General features: G+C 39.9%; 1 protein-coding gene across 2 annotated transcripts; it reads left to right on the forward strand.

The window, feature by feature from the left end:
* Positions 1 to 24: 24 nt before the first annotated feature.
* Positions 25 to 17,723, forward strand: LOC127640556 (cytosolic carboxypeptidase 2-like). Of its 2 annotated transcripts, none has more exons than XM_052123178.1 (24): positions 25 to 299; positions 463 to 526; positions 689 to 829; positions 1,564 to 1,749; positions 3,181 to 3,288; positions 3,423 to 3,573; positions 4,382 to 4,615; positions 5,732 to 6,137; positions 6,828 to 6,970; positions 7,649 to 7,808; positions 7,942 to 8,068; positions 9,664 to 9,764; positions 9,858 to 9,970; positions 10,148 to 10,214; positions 10,344 to 10,457; positions 10,595 to 10,681; positions 10,853 to 10,963; positions 11,075 to 11,144; positions 11,230 to 11,433; positions 11,509 to 11,542; positions 15,601 to 15,716; positions 16,870 to 16,981; positions 17,097 to 17,228; positions 17,428 to 17,723. In XM_052123178.1, the coding sequence occupies exons 1-24, from the start codon at positions 294 to 296 to the stop codon at positions 17,561 to 17,563; spliced, it is 3,123 nt and encodes a 1,040-aa protein (XP_051979138.1). In that variant the 5' UTR covers positions 25 to 293; the 3' UTR covers positions 17,564 to 17,723. The 2 variants fall into 2 exon arrangements, with proteins under 2 accessions (XP_051979138.1, XP_051979139.1); XM_052123179.1 differs by having other exon boundaries at positions 689 to 823.
* Positions 17,724 to 19,397: the final 1,674 nt, after the last annotated feature.

Below are 19,397 nucleotides of genomic sequence, written 5' to 3' on the forward strand. Positions count from 1 at the left end.
GGCAACCGTGTCACAAATGACGACAGTTGCACCTCTTGGTAAGAGATTTACATGGCTTTATTACTTTTCTAACAATACGCTACTATTTTAAAATACCAATTAAGATAATTTATTACATTTTACGCATCAGTAAAGCAAAGCTTCCTCCGCAAAGACGCCGTGTTAATTGATATCTTTGCATGCCGCGTACAAACTTAAGTTGTTTTGCGTTCCATTCGAGTCAGTTGTTGTTTTCGTGCCTCGCGATGCTTTCATGAACCACGCTGATCGCTTCGAGCTAGCTCCGTGACTCCATGCAGGTGAGTGATCACACAAAATGTACTGCTGCTTTGCACTTTTCAGTTACAGTTTAATATTACCCAGTTGTTGCTTTGCATGCCAACTCAATGATACTCAATCACCTTCTGCCCCTTTTCTTGTATTCAAACTCACTTTTTTGTTCTCCCATCGTCTAAACTAAAGAAATCTGTTGATCCATGCGAAAGATTCATTTCGCTACACCTTCAGCATTATGGATTCTTCTCAGGTAAGCCATAGTAGTCCATTCAATAGGTTTGTTTTATTGTCAAATTTAGATTTATTTACAATAAGAAAATGGAGTTAGATTTAGATATTTTTTACTCCAATGTAGCATTGCAAAACTCTTTAAAAGAGTATTTCAAACTAATTTTTGTTTCTCTATATATAGATAATGGCTCGTCATCTGTGCATGCAGGTGCCCCTATCAAAAGAGAATGGGAGGGCAATGACGACTCTACTACCTCAGATATTATTAACTCACCAACGGAGGGCAATGATTACAACTTCGAGGAAACAAAGCCATGTGAGAGTAAATATGAAATGTCCTGTAAAGAAAACCCACCATTACATCCCACTAAGCATATCTTTTCTACTAGAGTTGGTAGTCCTAATCTTATAGACATGAACGCAGGCTTGGTTGAAGATCAAAATATCTGATATTGCTTATGAATTTAATGGAGATGCTCTAGTAGTTAAAGAGAATAAGATATAGCACCACCATTATTCAACTAAGGGTGCTTAGCTCCTTGAAAAAGTCTTGGGGTTAGATATAGGTGTTAGATATAGGTCTTAGAGGGTCTGGTATTGGTCTAGGTTTTGGTCTTGGGGTTGACGGACTTTGCCTCCATTTCAGCCATTGGCACATTCATATTCAGTAGTGTAATGCAAGAAGGACTCATTAAAATGATTCAAATAATGTGGCTTTTACGCCTAATTTGTGGCTATTTGCATTTCTTTAGATGTAGCATTTTTGAGTTGTCACACAATACGGAACACTTGAGTCTAACCTGCTAGTTCCCATTTGAAATTCATTGCCTTTATAAAAGATTCAGACACTAAGGACATAATTGTTTTAGGGAGCATTTACCAAGGAATTAACTTTATGTCTCAGTTACATGGGTAATTTCAATAATCACCGTTGGTAAAGAATGCTGACACCCTTTCTCAGGTGTTTGTGTACTGTAGTTAGCAGCATGGCATATCTATTAAGCCATTGATTTTGCTTTAATAAATGTGTTTTTGTGTGTTCCATTTCTTCTCAAGACCTTTTCAACTTGGACAAAGTTCTCAGAACCCGGCAGCTTCTATTCGACTTTAATGGGGAGCGGCCCATTCCACGCCTAAGGGACCCATTGGACCTCTTCACAATCCCATCTACCTCCTGCCCATTCCAGGGTGTCCGCTGGCCCATAGAGTGTGAAGTGATCCGTGACAAAATCCAGCATATAAGTATCAGTGCCTTGCTTGTTCACATGCCTTATATCTTATATAACCAAAAGTGTTGTTGTGTTCGTCCGCACAGTTTTTCCATTGTTTTTCTATGTAAGCATCCACAATGCTCTTCGGACAACTTTGACCATTGACATTTTCTTTAAAGCAGTCATGGCATGAGGAATTAAATTGTCCTTGATCTTTTGAAATATAAGAGTTCGTTGTCCATCCATCCATCCATCCATCTTCAACCGCTTATCCGAAGTTGGGTCGCAGAGGCAGCTGCTCCAGCAGGGGGCCCCAAACGTCCCTATCCCGAGCCACATAAACCAGCTCTGACTGGGGGACCCCGAGGCGTTCCCAGGCCAGTGTGGAGATGTAATCTCTCCACCTAATCCTGGGTCTTCCCCCAGGCCTCCTCCCAGCTGGACGTGCCTGAAACAACTCCCTAGGGAGGTGGCCAGGGGGCATCCTTACCAGATGTCCAAACCACCTCAACTGACTCCTTTCGACGCAAAGGAGCAACGGCTCTACTCCGAGCTCCTCACGGATGACTGAGCTCCTCACCCTATCTCTAAGGGAGAAGCCCGCCACCCTTCTGAGGAAGCCCATTTTGGCCGCTTGTACTCGCGACCTAGTTCTTTCGGTCATGATCCAGCCTTCATGACCATAGGTGAGGGTAGGAACAAAAATTGACCGGTAGATCGAGAGCTTTGCCTTCCGGCTCAGCGCAATACCGCCCCCGCTGCCCCAATTCTCCGGCCAACCTCCCGCTCCATTGTCCCCTCACTCGTGAACAAGACCCTGAGGTACTTGAACTCCTTCACTTGGGGCAATACCTCCTTCCTTGTACTATAAAAAATATACAGTACATTTCAGAACTCAAATCTTCCTCACTGAAAAGAGAGCATTTGTTGAAACCAAGCTACCAAAATGACTCGTTCACAACTTCTCCCACATTGTGATGTCACACTGTGGTAGACATTTGCATCTGACCACCTCCACAACAACACATCAATGCCTACTTGACCTCATTACTGCTGTAGCCCCACCCAGCAGCGGTGAGCATTGAGAAGATTAGCAGAGAGCCAATCAGAACAGTGGGCATTTACTGTCAGGTCTTAAAGGAGAAGCAGCACCAAAACTGAGTGTTTCTGACAGAGGGTCCCGAATGAGGGTGGAAAATGATTGTGTTTTACTATATATTAACAATATGACAATATTTTACAACAATATTTTTTTATGCAAAAAACTTTACTAATATCATAAGTGAATCTCAAGGAACATATTGAAATAATAAAAAGGAATGTCATGACCCCTTTAAAAAAAATTACAATCCTAGTGTTACCCTTGTTGTGATTATCTCTTGAATTTGTGAAGTTCTTTCTCCCTCTTAGTTGGAAAATTAAGCCTGTAAACCCCCATTTCCTCAATTTTTTTAAATTACAGAATGGGACCCCCCTGAACCAGAGCCGTTCTACCAGCCGACTGGTGATGGACAGGCTCCCATACCAGTAGGAGACGAGAGAAGAAACACGGTCTACTGCATAGACTCAGGTAACAATTTTGCACAATTTTTAGCAGCCCCTCCAAAGTTCTAAATTACCTGCCAGTATATCTTCAGGTACAATCTAGTACTATGGTTAGTTTATATTTATAACTTCATCTGTCTTTTTGAAAATACCATTTAGCCACAAAAACATCCTACTTCACCTACTCTCGTGTGGGTGGCAGCAGAGGGCCCATTAAATGTGCCACATCCTGTGCAAACCATCAGAATGAGCCTAAGCTAGCGTTTGAATCTCGTTTCGAGAGTGGAAACCTACAAAAGGCTGTGCAAGTGTGAGTCATGTGCTGCAAATAATTTTCTTTGTCAGTATTTTTGTGTTATTTTCCAGTAAAAAATGCAAAAAAAAAAAAATCTTAATCTTTTGTTTCAGCTTCCCTTTAAAAAGTGAAGAGTTCATGGCAAATTTACAGCAAACTTGCTGTATATGTTCCACTGATAATTTTCACATGCGAATGAGCTTTGCGGCAAAATTGCAGCAATTGTCAATTGTTGCCAAAGGTTTGCCTGAGGTTCGCCACTACCGGTGAAGAGTTGCAAATTTCTTGCAAATATTAATGGTAAATAACAAGCTCATTTGTATGTGAAAGTATCGAGTGGCAAGTTTGTGTCTAGTTTTGTAACATTCTCTCGCTAGAGCTGCACATTTTTTAGACACCGTGTCAAGTTAACGTAAACAGAACTTTAAGTTTTAAAACACGTCTCGAAATACCCGTGTTTTGTCCTGTTCCTAGCTTTTTTAGCACAAGATTGCGTTCAGTCCGAACGGGCTCTAGAACAGGTAAAAGCTATTTACCAAAAGGGTAAGAAAAATTAACTTGCCATTTTAATTTTAGGCATAAACCTCACAGAATTCTGTTAGATTTTCCAAGAAAACAAGAATTATGTTGTTTTGATTGTTTCAGATATTTTCATTGTAAGACAAAAACACTTATTTAGAATATTTTTTTACATTTTTTTTACAGTGCATTAATTTATTTACCCATATTCAAAATTCACACAAATAGTTATCTCTCTTTGGAGAGTATATAAGCCTTTATATCTTCATAAAGTATTAACCACTCTGCATTTTGGGCCTTTCAGTGGTCAGTATGATTATGAGCTGACTTTGCGCACTGACTTGTACACCACTAAGCATACGCAGTGGTTCTACTTCCGGGTGAGGAACATGAGGGCCGGAATTACCTACCGTTTCACTATAATCAACCTGATGAAGGCCAGCAGTCTGTACAGCGCTGGGATGCGCCCCCTGCTTTACTCTGAACATGATGCCTGGGCAAAGGGGGAGGGCTGGAAACGAGCAGGAAACAACATAAGGTAACAAACTATGACATTTCTCTCTGTAGTCATGGTAATTATTTTTTCCCCCCTCCCCTTTTCTCCCTAATTTGGAATGCCCAATTACCAATGTGCTCAAAGTCCTTGTGGTGTATTGACTTGCCTCAATCTGGGCAGTGGAGGACGAATCTTAGTTGGCTCCGCATCTGAGACCGTCAATCTTATCACGTGGCTTATGTGAAGGATTTGCGCTATTCTCCACGGCATCCACGCACAACTCGCCACATGCCCCAATGAGAGCGAGAACCACATTATAGCGACCACGAGGAGGTTACCCCTTGTGACTCTAACCTCCCTAGCAACAGGGCCAATTTGGTTGGTTTGGAGACCTGGCTGGAGTCACTAAGCACACCCTGGATTCGAACTTGTGACTCCAGGGGTGGTAGTCAGCGTGTTTACTTGCTGAGCTACCCAGGCCCCCCAGGCATGGTAATGATTTAAAAGTATACATGAAATAAAGAAGTACTCAATTGCCTTTCTTAATACACATTGCTGGACTTGGATTATTAAAAATCCATGTGGTTTGTCCATGTAATCTTTTATCAATATGTTAACTTGCTCCACTTATGAATCCACTTTTTGACATTTCCAAGACAACACTGGTCCATTTTTAATGTTAACCAATAGCCAAATAGCTGTTTAAACATTGAACCGTTGGTAGGCTATGCTTTTAGGTAATGCAGCCTTTTTAAACCATGCCAATAGTTAACACTGTAATTTAACTCTTAAAAAAAGTGTTGACCATTGGGAGATGCTTGAAATGCTGTTGAACCTTTTGACCCAAGTTTTGTTCCCTACTTTTCACAATACAAAATCCTGATAAATAAAATCTAGTCCCGCCCTTTTGAATTCTGTTTTACTCAGAAATATGTCACTTTACGGTAGTAAAATGGGTTGCGAATGTCATTTAATATCGAATTTAACACAAAGACTCAGTCTTTGAGTTTGGGTGTGGCTTGCTTCTGGTATGTAATGCCACTTTTAACTATCCAATAAATTCCCAATTGATAAAATAGTTGTGAATGCCGTTTCATTTTTAATTGATCTCAAAGACAGCATCGTGGCACAGTCTCACTGTCTTTTACCGTATTTTAGGTACTACCGAAACAACACAGAACAAGATGGTAAAGCACTGTACTCCCTCACCTGGACTCTTGAGTTCCCATATGACAGTGACACCTGCTACCTGGCCCATTGCTACCCATACACATATTCAGATCTTCAGCGCTACCTCCGTGATGTCATCTCAGACCCTGTCCGTGCCTCTCATTGTAAACTCCGGGTGCTCTGTCGTAGCCTGGGAGGCAATGCAGTGTATGTGTTGACTATAACCTCACCATCCACCAGTTTGGTGGAACGCAAGGCCAAGCAGGCAGTAGTACTGACAGCGCGGGTGCACCCAGGAGAAACCAATGGTTCCTGGATGATGCAGGGCTTTTTGGAGTTCATACTGAGTGACTTGCCTGATGCTTGCCTTTTGAGGGAAATTTTTGTCTTTAAGGTGAGTGAAGGATGGCAGGGAATGGATGGTGAATGGGTTTGGGTGAAAGTCTCTGTATATTTCTTGCAAGTGGGCTCTTACCTCAAGCCAAGTACCTCATATAACATTTTTGGGGAATTTATATTAAATCTATTGAAATAAAAAGCCAGAAACATCTGTGTGTAGTATGCAAATATAGGTGTAAATGGTTGGCCATGGATTAGAAGCATGTGAACCTGTAGTACATACTAAACATGTACTCTTGCATTAATGTAGTGGTAAGTAATCCCCATAATCTGTGGGGCAATAGAGTTACTTTAGCATGTTTGTGCAATAAAACTAGATGCGTTATTATTTTGTTAGCTTACAATAAACATCTTGACAGTTTACCTTTAACAAACCTGCTGAACAAGATTCTCTTGAAACTATTGTGATACTATGACAGTAGTTGACCTGAAAGAGAAAACTACAACAAAAGACAGTTTATGCTAATACCTACTTTAGCACCCCTAGTGGCAATGCATACAATTTTAGAAATCAACAACACATTTAACCAAGATTGTGTAGAACATTTGCATTCATATATTTGTGTATAGTATGTTTCGGGCCAAAGGCTGCATGTTGTATGACAAAGATCTAAGATTAATGGTTGTATCACCAGATCAATCAGAATACAGTGATTACTGTAGTAATGCCATGGTCTGGCTACAGGTTATACCGATGCTGAACCCTGATGGTGTGGTGGTGGGAAACTACCGCTGCTCATTGGCAGGCCGCGATCTGAACCGAAACTACCGCACTCTACTGCGAGACTCTTTCCCCTGCATTTGGTACACTCGCAACATGGTTAAAAGGTGATGATCATCTTTATTAATATCAACATATGTGGATAATATCTGCATATTCATATTATGCCATCCCACATCTGTATGAATTTCTTCTACAAAACACAAACAATGATTAAAAAGAATGTTTCAGTTCTGTTGGTCCTCACAATGCAAGTGAATGGTGACCTGAACTTTGAAGGACAAAAGGCAGAATAAAAGTAATCCATAAGACTCCAGTGGTTATATCCATGTCTTCTGAAGTGATATGATAGCTGTGGGTAAGAAACATATAATTATTTAAGTCCTTTTTTAACTGTAAATCTACACTTTCACTGTCACATTCTAGTGTGGAAGTAAGATTTACTTAACATTCAGCCACCTAAAGGTGGAAATTGATCACCCACACCTATAATTATATCACTTTAGAAGATATGGATATAACCACTGTAGTCTTATGGATTACTTTTATGCCTCTTATGTAAATGCTGGACCTTCTGAATTCTGGTCACCATTCACTTGCATTATGAGGACCAACAGAACGGAAAATGTTCTTCTAAAAATCATTATATCACTTCATTTGTGTTCTGCAGAAGAAAGAAAGTCATACACATCTGGAATGGCAATATGGTAAGTAAATGATGAGAGAATTTTCATTTTTGGGTCTATCCCTTTAAAATGAAAATTCACTTTGGTCTTATTCCACAGGTTGCTTTCTGAGAAAGAGGTGGTGGTCTATTGTGACTTTCATGGCCACAGCAGGAAAAATAATGTGTTCATGTACGGCTGTAATGATCATAAGGACGCCTCACAGTGTCTTCAGGAGCGCATCTTCCCACTGATGATGAGCAAGAATGCTAAAGACAAGGTGTTGGCATGATGGTTATGCACTCCTTTTTTTTGTTAGCATTCATTAGCATTAGTAGAACAATCATCTTAGTCTTATCTTTCATGCAATGGCCCATTTTTTTTTATAAGTCATACTTTTTTGTGTTTGTTAGTTTTCTTTTAGGAGTTGCAAGTTCAAAATTCACAAGAGCAAAGAGGGTACTGGGCGCATTGTCATGTGGAGACTCGGCATTAGAAACAGCTACACAATGGAGTCTACTTTTGGAGGCTCAACGCTAGGTACTTGTAATGGTACCATTCACACTCTTAAAGGGATAGTTAACCCAAAAATTAAAATCTTCTCATCATTTACTCACCCTCATGCATCCCAGATGTGTATGACTTTCTTCTTTAAAACAAAAATGAAGATATTTAGAAGAATATTTAAGCTCTGCAGGTCCATACAATGCAAGTGAGTGGTGGCCAGAAATTTTAAGGACCAAGAAGCATATAAAGGCAGCATAAAATAATTTCATATTACTCAAGTGGTTAAATCTATATCTTCAGAAGCGATATGATGAGAAACAGATAGATATTTAAAGTCCCTGTAAAGTCAAAATTAAGTATGTGTTCTGAGTTTGTCATATCACAGAAAAATGTGTTATTAGCCACCCAGCCAAATTTGAATGATAAAAAAAGTCGGCTAGTACATAAAATAAGCTATCAAAATCTTGAAAAAATGAGCAATGGTCTCTGCTCTCAAACGCTGGGGGCGTGTCCGCTGGCTGCGCTGAAACCACGCCCACTCGCGGGAAAGCTGCCGTCGCCACACACACTCAACTGTCACCGCTACAGCCGGAATGGATGCTCCTAGCAGTTTATTAGGTTTTACCAAGCCATATATGTTTGAGCCTCCAGAGCCTGAATCTGATTCAGAGGACATTGACCAAGAAAGTCAACATCGTCCCCCTCGTTCTGCAACAGAATGGTAAGATTTTGCTCTCCCTTGTATGTGATCGTTTTTAGGAAATTTAAATAAGGACACCGATCTGTTTCGTACATGATCGCATCCAGGTAGTACGCATTTCTGTGCCGAAGGCATAGCTAACTAGCAAACTGTAGGCTGTAGTAACTAATAATAGTACTGACAGTAACTCGCGATTGAGCGCCAAACTGATGCGAATGTGCTCTATTTATATTGTTAGGGAGCAGCCAGCCTCAGGGGCTCCAGTGCGTCATCAAGTAGGGGCGTGTCCAGGAGCTCAGGGGCTCCAGTGCGTCATCAAGCCCCCGTTTTAGCCCCGCCCAAAAAAAATCCGGAAAATAGCAATGGTGAAAAACTGTTTAACGGTCTAACTCCACAATTCAGTCCTTCACAGTTCACAGTCTTTGTAATATGTTTTAGCAATACATTTCTAACATTTATAATGTGTTTAGAATTTTTTTTTAGAATTGCCTTTACAGGGACTTTAAGTCCTTTTATTTACTATATATCTCTACTTTCACATTCTTTTTTTGTTTTTGGCAGTTCACACTCTTCGTACATATCGCCACATACTGGGCAGGGAGGACAATTTATTGTACAAAAAGGATCTGTTGATCACATCGCTTCTGAAGATATGGTTTGAACCACTGGAGTCATATGGATTACTTATGCTGGCTTTATGTCCTTTTTGGAGCTTCAAAGTTCTGGCAACCATTCACTTGCATTGAGAGCTGCAGAACTGAGATATTCTTAAAAAAATATTTTTGTGTTCAGTAGAAGAAAGTCATCCATATCTGGGATGTACATTTTGTGAGAATTTGTATTTTTGGGTGAACTATCTCTTCTTTAGCAGTCCAGAAATCAAATTCTGCTGTGTGTCATGGCTATTTTTCACTGTGTTCATTTGTAGGGGACAGGAAAGGAACACACTTCAGCACGCAGGACCTGAAGTCAATGGGCTACTGCTTCTGTGACACTCTACTTGACTTTTGTGACCCTGACTCAGCCAAGGTGTCCTAGCTTTAAGCTTTTAAAGATTACAGTACTTCAGCTTTGCGACTCTGAATAATTTATTGAGTATTACATTAAGTATATTTTGTTCAGACTACAAACTGTTTGGAGGAGTTGGGGGTGTCATTGAGACAAGAGGTCAGTCGGAAGCTGGGGAGAGAGGTGGACTCTTTAGATGACCTCTCAGTCATTGACATTGAGTCCAGGTAAAAAAAAAAAAACCTTTTGGGGTTTATTGTTTTATAAAATGCACAAGAAACATTATGTGTATGAACAGACAAGTTAAAAATATTTAGAAAATATATCTGTAAAATAAATAAAACAGATGATAACTAAATGAGAACTAAGTCTAACTATCATTTCCATTTATTGATTCTTCACAGCACAAGTGGATCAAACAGTACAGAATCAGATGGCCTCCCTGTTCATCTTTTAAATGGCACAAACCAGGTACTGTATTCATAAAACCACTGAAAAGCAGGCTTCCATTCAGTGCCATCCTTAGAAATTGTTTTTGGGTGAACTGTTCCTTTAATGTTTGTTCTCTCTAAGTTGTCAGTAATGTTGTGGTTTCTGTAGCAAATACAGGGCAAGAAGAAACACCTGAAAAGCCGTAAAGAAAGAAATCAACTCAGGCAAGAACGAATCCGAAGTGCAAGACCTAAAATTGTTCAAAGGAATGTCAGAAATTTGGTAGGTTTGAATGTGGATTTTAGAAGTATGTTCCTTGTTGGTCATGAAACACAATACATCTTAAATTGATTTAGAATTGATTGTAAAGCTTAATTTAGGGGCTATAGTAATACTTATCCATTATGTATTTTCTGAAGGATCCTGTGGCTTCAAATGAAGATATGGTCAAAGTGAGAATCCAAGAGAAAACGATGTGTATCATGAAAGACACTAAGAAACAAAAGGTAATGAAGCCACATACAGTGTATGAACCACAATAAAACACCTGCTATTTGACGTCTAAAAAACGTCTTGGATTCTCAGTACAAAGACGTTTTATACAACATCAAAAACAAACAAATAGAATGTCTCTAAAATGGACATTTAAAAAGGTTTTATTTCTTTTTGGTGTGTAGGTGCCATGTGTTGCTAGGGTGAATCAGACTGTGAGATCTTGGATACCTCATCCCACTTCTCACATAGGTGTTGTAGATCATGTGACTCTTTGGGAGAACCAGCCAGACAAGGTAAAATAACTGATCTGTTGGACATCCTCATGTATTGTGCAGAAAGCACTCGTACATATTATTAATTATATCTTCTTGCCACAATCTAAAAAAATCAAAAATGTATTGCAGGTTACGCCTACCACCAATATGCAAAATAACAGTTATTCATCTTGTCGCCACTCTGTCTCAGGAAAATGTGGTAAAAATGGATCATCATGTAGTTACACCATTGTAATGTGCTTGGAGTAATAATAGAGACAGTTTAAAGTACTGTGTCTTTGCAGATGAACCTGGATGCAGAACATATCAGCAAACTACCTCATCTGCTCCTCATGGACAATTACAACGGCAGACACTCTTAGTCACTGGAGAGATATCCAAGAGATGTCCATCTGTTCCATCATCCAGAGAAAGGACCCTGCCTATACCAATCCAGCCGTACACTATACCTTTTTACCCTGATTTCAGCCCACAACCAGGAATGAAAGGTGTGTCTTTTTTTCTCTTTCAACAAATTTATAATTGTGACAATGCTGTATTTATCATTTTGCTTTATCTCTTAGGAACACTTCCTGTTTCAAACACTTCATACCGCAGGTAAGTTGACCATCTGCATTACATGATGGAAAAAATCGCACAGTGAAAGAGCTAATCAAACCAAGTGTACTGAATGTTCAATAGTGATGCGTGCCATTACTATTGCTTCTATGTAGAGTTTTCAAAACCCATATCCCAAAGTATTAAATTCAGAAATGAACAGAGGCTCGGGGAAACAATGCCACTGAAAGTGACCAAAAAACCTTATATGGTCTTATATGTTTCTTCATATTATTTCTAGGCCTAGGCATACGAGTTGTTGCATAAAACACAAGATATAATTATTCAGATATATATGTTAATAAATGTAAGTATTTGACAACATTTTACATGATTATAAAATATATGCCCTCATAAAGGTTCAAAATACCCCTAAAAATCTAATCCAGGGAGCAAATCTTGTCGGTTAATGGAAAAGTAAATTTTTGACACTGTTCAAAACCCACAAGACTTTCCTTTTTATGTGGAACAAAAAAAAGTTATCAATATTCCGGTCCGCTTTCAGTAGGGGTAAAATCTTTTCGCAGCAGGTAGAGGAGACCTGTCACCGCCTCAGATAGCTAGCTCTCACTCGACCTGTCACCTCCACAGATAGCTATCTCTCACTCGACCTGTCACCGCCACAGGCAGCTCTCACTCGAACGGTCACCTCCACAGGCAGCTCTCACTCGACCTGTCACCTCCACAGGCAGCTCTCACTCGACCTGTCACCTCCACAGGCAGCTCTCACTCGACCTGTCACCGCCACAGGCTGCTCTCACTCGACATGTCACCGCCACAGACAGCTCTCACTCAACCCGTCACCTTCACAGGCAGCTCTCACTTGACCCGTCACCGCCACATGCAGCTCTCACTCGACCCGTCATCGCCACAGGCTGCTCTCACTCGACATGTCACCGCCACAAGCAGCTCTCACTCGACCTGTTACCTCCACAGGCAGCTCTCACTCGACCTGTCACCTCCACAGGCAGCTCTCACTCGACCTGTCACCGCCACAGATAGTTAGCTCTCACTCGACCTGTCACCGCCACAGATAGTTAGCTCTCACTCGACCTGTCACCGCCACAGATAGCTAGCTCTCACTCGACCCGTCACTGCCACAGATAGCTAGCTCTCACTCGACACGTCACCGCCACATGCAGCTCTCACTCGACCCGTCACCGTCACAGGTAGCTCTCACTCGACCCGTCACCGCCACAGGCAGCTCTCACTCGACCTGTCACCGCCACAGATAGCTAGCTCTCACTCGGCCTGTCACCGCCACAGATAGCTAGCTCTCACTCGACCTGTCACCTCTACAGGCAGCTCTCCTCGACCTGTCACCGCCACAGATAGCTAGCTCTCACTCGACCTGTCACCGCCACAGATAGCTAGCTCTCACTCGACCCGTCACTGCCACAGATAGCTAGCTCTCACTCGACCCGTCACTGCCACAGATAGCTAGCTCTCACTCGACCCGTCACCGCCACATGCAGCTCTCACTCGACCTGTCACCGCCACAGGCAGCTCTCACTCGACCTGTCACCTCCTCAGATAGCTAGCTCTCACTCGACCTGTCACCGCCACAGATAGCTAGCTCTCACTCGACCTGTCACCGCCACAGATAGCTAGCTCTCACTCGACCTGTCACCGCCACAGATAGCTAGCTCTCACTCGACCTGTCACCGCCACAGATAGCTAGCTCTCACTCGACCTGTCACCGCCACAGATAGCTAGCTCTCACTCGACCTGTCACCGCCACAGATAGCTAGCTCTCACTCGACCTGTCACCGCCACAGGCAGCTCTCCTCGATCAGTCACCTTTCTTTGCATCTCCTTCTTGTTGTGTCTCCTTTCTTTGGGTCTCCGTCTCGATCTGTCACCATTCGTTGCGTCTCCCTATCGATCCGTCACAGTTATTTGCATCTCCCCCTTCATCGATGCATCACAGTTAGTTGTGTCTCCTTCTCGATGCTTCGACTTTGCATCTCCCTCACGATGCGTCACAGTTAGTTGCGTACCCCTCTCAATGCATCACCATTTTTGCATCTCCCTCTTGATGCATCATCTTTCTTTGCCTCTCACTCTCAATGTGTCACCTTTTTTGGGTCTCCTTCTCGATCCATCACTGGTCTTTGCGTCTCCCTCTCGATGCGTTACAGTTAGTTGTTTCTCTCTCTCTCTCTCTCTCTCGATGCTTCACTGGTCTTTGCATCTCCCTCTCAATGTGTCACCTTTTTGGGTCTCCTTCTCGATCCATCACTGGTCTTTGCGTCTCCCTCTCGATGCGTTACAGTTAGTTGTGTCTCTCTCGATGCTTCACTGGTCTTTGCATCTCCCCCTCAATGTGTCACTGTTCTTTGCAAAATCCCTCTCGATGTGTCGCCATTCTTTGCATCTCCCTCTTGATCCATCACAGTTATTTGTGTCTCCCGAAATTGGTCTTCCAAATGGACAATGATCCCAAGCATACCTCCAAATTTGTGGCAAAATGGCTTAAGGACAACAAAGTCAAGGATCAACTCTGACCTCAATTCGATAGCAAATTTGTGGGCAGAAATGAAAAAGCTTGTGCGAGCAAGGAGACCAAATAACAATAGAACTCTTCACAGAAAAAAAAATACAATCAATAAATACAGAAAATTTACAATTAGGGGTAATTTACAGTGAGCTAGACAAATGAGAAAGTGGTACTCACATCTTACTCTTAGTTGTGCAAGTTGCACATCTGCAAATATTGCAGTGATGTAGGCTTTACATTGTGAGTTGTCTTTTGGAAAAGACATATGTAATACATGTGGTTTTAGAGGCAAGAGAAGTGCATATAAAGAAGTGCATATAATATATATGTATTAAGTTGTGAATAGATAAAATACACATGCGCATTTGGAAATATTATGAAATTGTGTATATATATGTAATTGTGTATGTGTGTATATATATATATATATATATATATATATATATATATATATATATATATATAAAAAGACCCCAAAATACCATTAAAAATAGTCCATGTAAAAGGCCTAAAAGTTGGTGAGAAACAACTAGAAATTTACAGTATTTTCCGGAATATAAGACACGTTTTTTTCATCATCTGAAAGGTCCTGCGACTTATAGTCTGAAGTGACTTATTGTATATACATACTTTATTTATAACCGATACCAGCTGGTCAAACACACGCACACCAAAACAGATGAAACATCAGTCATAGAGACAGTAGAAGCCTTTAAGATGCCAATTCAGAATATTTTGCCTTTACAAAGTACTTTCTGCAACCAGTTTAAATATTTTGTCCATCATAACATTATTGTTCTAATAAACTAGTCCGCTGTTAAACATTTCCTCACATGCCCACAAAATGATGCTTTATCACACGTATTACAAATATTCAGTCAGTGAACCGGATCATTAACACTTTGCAGAGAGGGTTACAAATATCAGATATATTTACCGTCGCTGAAGAATACAACAGGTGTATTGCTTTACTCACACTGACTAAAAGCTATTTATTTGTGCACAGCATAGAGTTACAGATGTGGCTTACTTGTCATGTTTCTTTCTTGAAACATAAAAAGAATATGATAAACTGATACACACGATTACTTAAACAAAATTCTCCCGTTTAAAATAAGCCCTTAGGCACTGTGATACAATGTGTATATTCTGAGGTACTGTAATTTTCACAGAGAGCATTTGACATCTGAACCGATGAATGGAGGCCGGGCGGACTGTTGCCGGGTCCTAGTGCCCGCCTGCACCCTCTGTCAGTGCAACTTATGTTTGTTTGTTTTTCCTCTCTCAATAACGCTATTTTGACCTGGTGCGACAAGTAATTTCTTCAGTAAAAATCTCAACATCCATTGCACGTTTATGAACACTGAGAGAGAAGTTTGTCCTCAGTGGTTTGCATTCACACGAAAACTTGTGTTGTTTGGCACTGTATTGAAAAGACAAAACAGAATATTCTTAAAATAATCTGATTTGTGTTTCACATATGAAAGAAAGTTATACGGGTTTTGGAACAACAAAGGGTGATACATTTGGACAGAAATTAAAGGCCCTTTTCCCACAGCCAACAGAAATGCAGGCAGGAAAAACGGACACAAGAATCCCATGTTCCTGTCAAATTCTTCATGCCATTAGACGACATGGGAACACTCAGAATCAGTCACAAGAAAGATGAACAAGGTAAAGATTTGCTATTTCTTTTAAAATTGACATTGCTGGTGTGCAGGGTCAAAAATATTTATGTTGGCTTGACAAATCCAAGAAACTGTTATTCTACAAACTTTGTTTAGTGTTTTTTTCAAAATCCCTCATCAGAGACCAACATTTATAAAACGAACTCCTAGATATTTCAAGCTTTCCACCAGAATCGGCACAGACCTTCAGACTGTTCTGAAATAGTATGTCTTTTCTAACTAATCAGACTAGTGATTTTCATACAGCGGATGTTCAAAAATGGGAAAAATCCCATAGATTTACATGTTCAAATGGGCCAACGGAATCAGAGACTATTTAGCAGAGGCCGACCACTACTATTAAAATGATTGGGAGAAATTGGAAAGCCCAATGGTCAATGGATGTAGAAAAGGAACTCCCACCTTACAAGTAAAAGAGCCAATCACCTTTTAGATACAGCCTGTCAATAAACTCGAGAATGCACATTAGCTATACAAGCTGGAAAAAGCGTTTTTTTTTTTTTTGTTTTGTTTTGCTTAATCTGAGGGAAAGTAGCAAAATGTATTATACCATATTTTACTGCTGATTTGAAATATGTTCCTTGATCGTAATCTTGACCATCCGTTTTGGAGATTTCAGTCTTTCCCCATTTAAGTAGATAGGAGCTGCACTTGTATGCTGCTTTTTTACATAAAAAATTGTTGCCGGGATCATTCCAAAGATGGCCGCCAAGTGAACGGTCTTGCTAAAAAGACTTTAGTTTCTATCTATGATCTGAGTGACAGTCTGTTTGACTATTTACCTAGCTGTTTGCTTGTCTTACTGTAATGCCCATTTATCCATCAAACTTTAAAAACTAGTTTCAACAAGCCAACATCAAAGTTTGTCTTGACAGTCTTTACCCATCTTGTTAAAATGTATGTGCATTACTTATTTATAATTTAACATGACTTAAAAAAAAATGCAAGCTGCATACTGAATAGAGATTCAGACTAGAAAAAGGGCTAGCAAAAAATACATTATTTATTTTTGCATTTGCATGGTGAAAAAGTGATTTAAAAGCCAGACCAACCAGCACATTGCTTTCTTCAATACTCAAGATGATTTTAACAACCAGAGTAATTTCCAGTGACTAGAATACAGGTAACTGTGTTACTAGGTGCTGTGGCTGGTCTTGCATCATCACCAAATACTGAGCTGTGCAGGGAAGCCAACCAAAGCAATGAACAAGACGCAAGAAATGGATCATTATTCCTCCCTGACCTGTACAGGTTTAACTCATTTCCACCATAATTTACTATACACTTTCTATGATGATAATTGCAGAATGTCATTGTACTTAGTGCTGTCATCGGGCCAAAATGTTTCTCTTCTTTTCCTCTGCAGCCACACACGATTATTTGGTAACAAGGCTGCAACTGGAGGGTTGAGGTTAGGAAGGCTGCCCAAAGCAAACAAAATACAGCAGATCATTGGAAGGGATGCTGCTTCCACAAAGAGCCTGAGCAGTGAGGAAATGTATGTAGCAAAACGAGCATTTACACTTAACACGTTTGCACTCTGTTGGGGACAATATTTGTGATGTTCCTCATTTCAAACTTGTCTTTTAATTAATCAGACCATAGCTATATAACTTTTCTAAATATTTTAAAACAAACTTTTGAAATGCTTGCATTTTATCAAACTTAGTGAACTCATTAGGTAATGTCTTTCCTAGGTTCCATCCAAGGGTGCCTCAAGAGCCCATACAAGCGGACGAGTCAACAAATGTTTTGCCTCACAGATTTCACACACAGCTGTCTCAGGAGAAGTCAGTCAAGTCAGACAAACACAACCTGGCCCAAAGGACCTGAGAAAGAAGAAATGGACTGCCTGTTTCTCATCTCTTTATTAAAATATTGTGATATCAAGTGCCTGAATCAATTTCTCGATATCTAAGTATAGTAATTTTCTTAGTTTTAATCTTGCAATCCTGAACTAACGTCTTCTGTTTTATGCATTTAATAAAAGACATGGGAAACATAGAGACCTTTATGGTCATTTTATTTATATATTGCCATTTTGTATGAAAAAGGTAATACAGTGCACTGCTTTCAGTCACGTTAATAAGCCATCATTCTGTTGAAGAAATCAAATGGCTCTACCATTTGAAGTTGCCATGTGTGTGAGATAAATATATATATATATATATATATATATATATATATATAGATATTAGGGCTGTCAATCGATTACATTTTATAGTCGAATTAATTACATGGTGTCCCGATTAATTAATCGTCATTTATCTTATATACAAATATTTGCTGAGAAAGCCCCTCATATAACAATAATTCAATATATAAAGATTATACATATTTATATCAATATATAATTATACATAGTTATCTTTAAATATGTAAAAATTATATATATTTATATATAATAACAAATATTCAGATAATTAAAATGCTTTACATTCCTGTAGCAGAAGAGTTAATCATTGATAAGACAATACAAAAAGCGGCTTTAGAATACAATGTATTGTTTACTACCATATTATTGATCATAAGTCAATCATTGGCATACAGTTCACAGCAATCCATTTCACAAGTGAATTTGTCAATCAGTTGGAGATTTATTATGAGGGATTGTTTAAGAGCCTGTCAATCTACACCTGCGTCAGACATGCATGTGTAGCGTCTCGGGTGGGTCGCATCATAAACATAACATTTTTTGTTCACTGTTTCAAGTTAAATATAGTTTAATACTCAATCTTTAAACACATCTTGAGATCCCTTTGTTCGCATTTATGCTCCAAGTGTTTTGAACGTGGTGTTCTTCCTACTGAAGTGTTTTCTTCACTGTATAAACTGCGATGCTCATACAGCTCAAATTCCACTTACTGCCCTCTGGAGTAAACAGGTGGTACTACAAGATTGCATTTCTCAGGAATCTTCCTTATTATGGTGCGATTAATTGCGTTTAACGTGTTATTTTTTGTAAAATTAATCGCACTGAATTAACCCTAATATAAATATATATTTTATATATATTTTATATATAGTCAGCATCAATACTCGCTGAGCTACCCAGACCCTCTTAAAATGCCTTGTTGATGACAGAGTTCAACAGAGAATGGCCAGACTGGTTCGAGCTGACAGAAAGGCTAAGGTAACTCAGAAAACCCCTGTGGACAACTGTAGTGACCAGAATAGCATTCCAGAATATGCAATATGTCGAACCTTAAGGCAAATGGGCTACAACAGCAGAAGAAAATGTTGGGTTTCATTTCTGTCAGCCAATATCCTGTGTGGGTATACACACACACACACACACACACACACGCACGATCTGTAAAGCTGTCATTGCTGCACGTGGAGGATTTTTTTATGAAAACTCTTTGAAGTAGTTTAAGGAGTTATGAATATTTTTTTTTTTCAAATTGTAATAGTAATTTTACATGTTATTAATGTCCTGAATATACATTGTGATCAGTTAAATGCCACTTTGGTGAATAAAAGTACTAATTTCTTTTCATAAGAAAATGATGCGTGTCTTCTTCCAATCCCGGGTTTCAGCACCAGTGTGGCAGCCTCTTTTTTGTCAGAATGTCTGCGTGAGTCTCTCTCATCTCTGGCTCCTCCTTATCGCTCTCTCTCCCATAGATTGGGGGAACTCTGTGCCAGGCGTGCATCCTCACAGCCA

The sequence above is a fragment of the Xyrauchen texanus genome, chromosome 49 (assembly GCF_025860055.1).
Source record: "Xyrauchen texanus isolate HMW12.3.18 chromosome 49, RBS_HiC_50CHRs, whole genome shotgun sequence".
In the NCBI taxonomy this organism is placed as follows: Eukaryota; Metazoa; Chordata; class Actinopteri; order Cypriniformes; family Catostomidae; genus Xyrauchen; species Xyrauchen texanus.

Excerpts from the sequence above, each read along its gene's own strand:
- LOC127640556 (XM_052123178.1), top strand. Across the intron at positions 3,574-4,381 it reads CTACAAAAGGCTGTGCAAGT|TGGTCAGTATGATTATGAGC; the intron begins GTGAGTCATGTG and ends TGGGCCTTTCAG. Across the intron at positions 4,616-5,731 it reads CGAGCAGGAAACAACATAAG|GTACTACCGAAACAACACAG; the intron begins GTAACAAACTAT and ends ACCGTATTTTAG.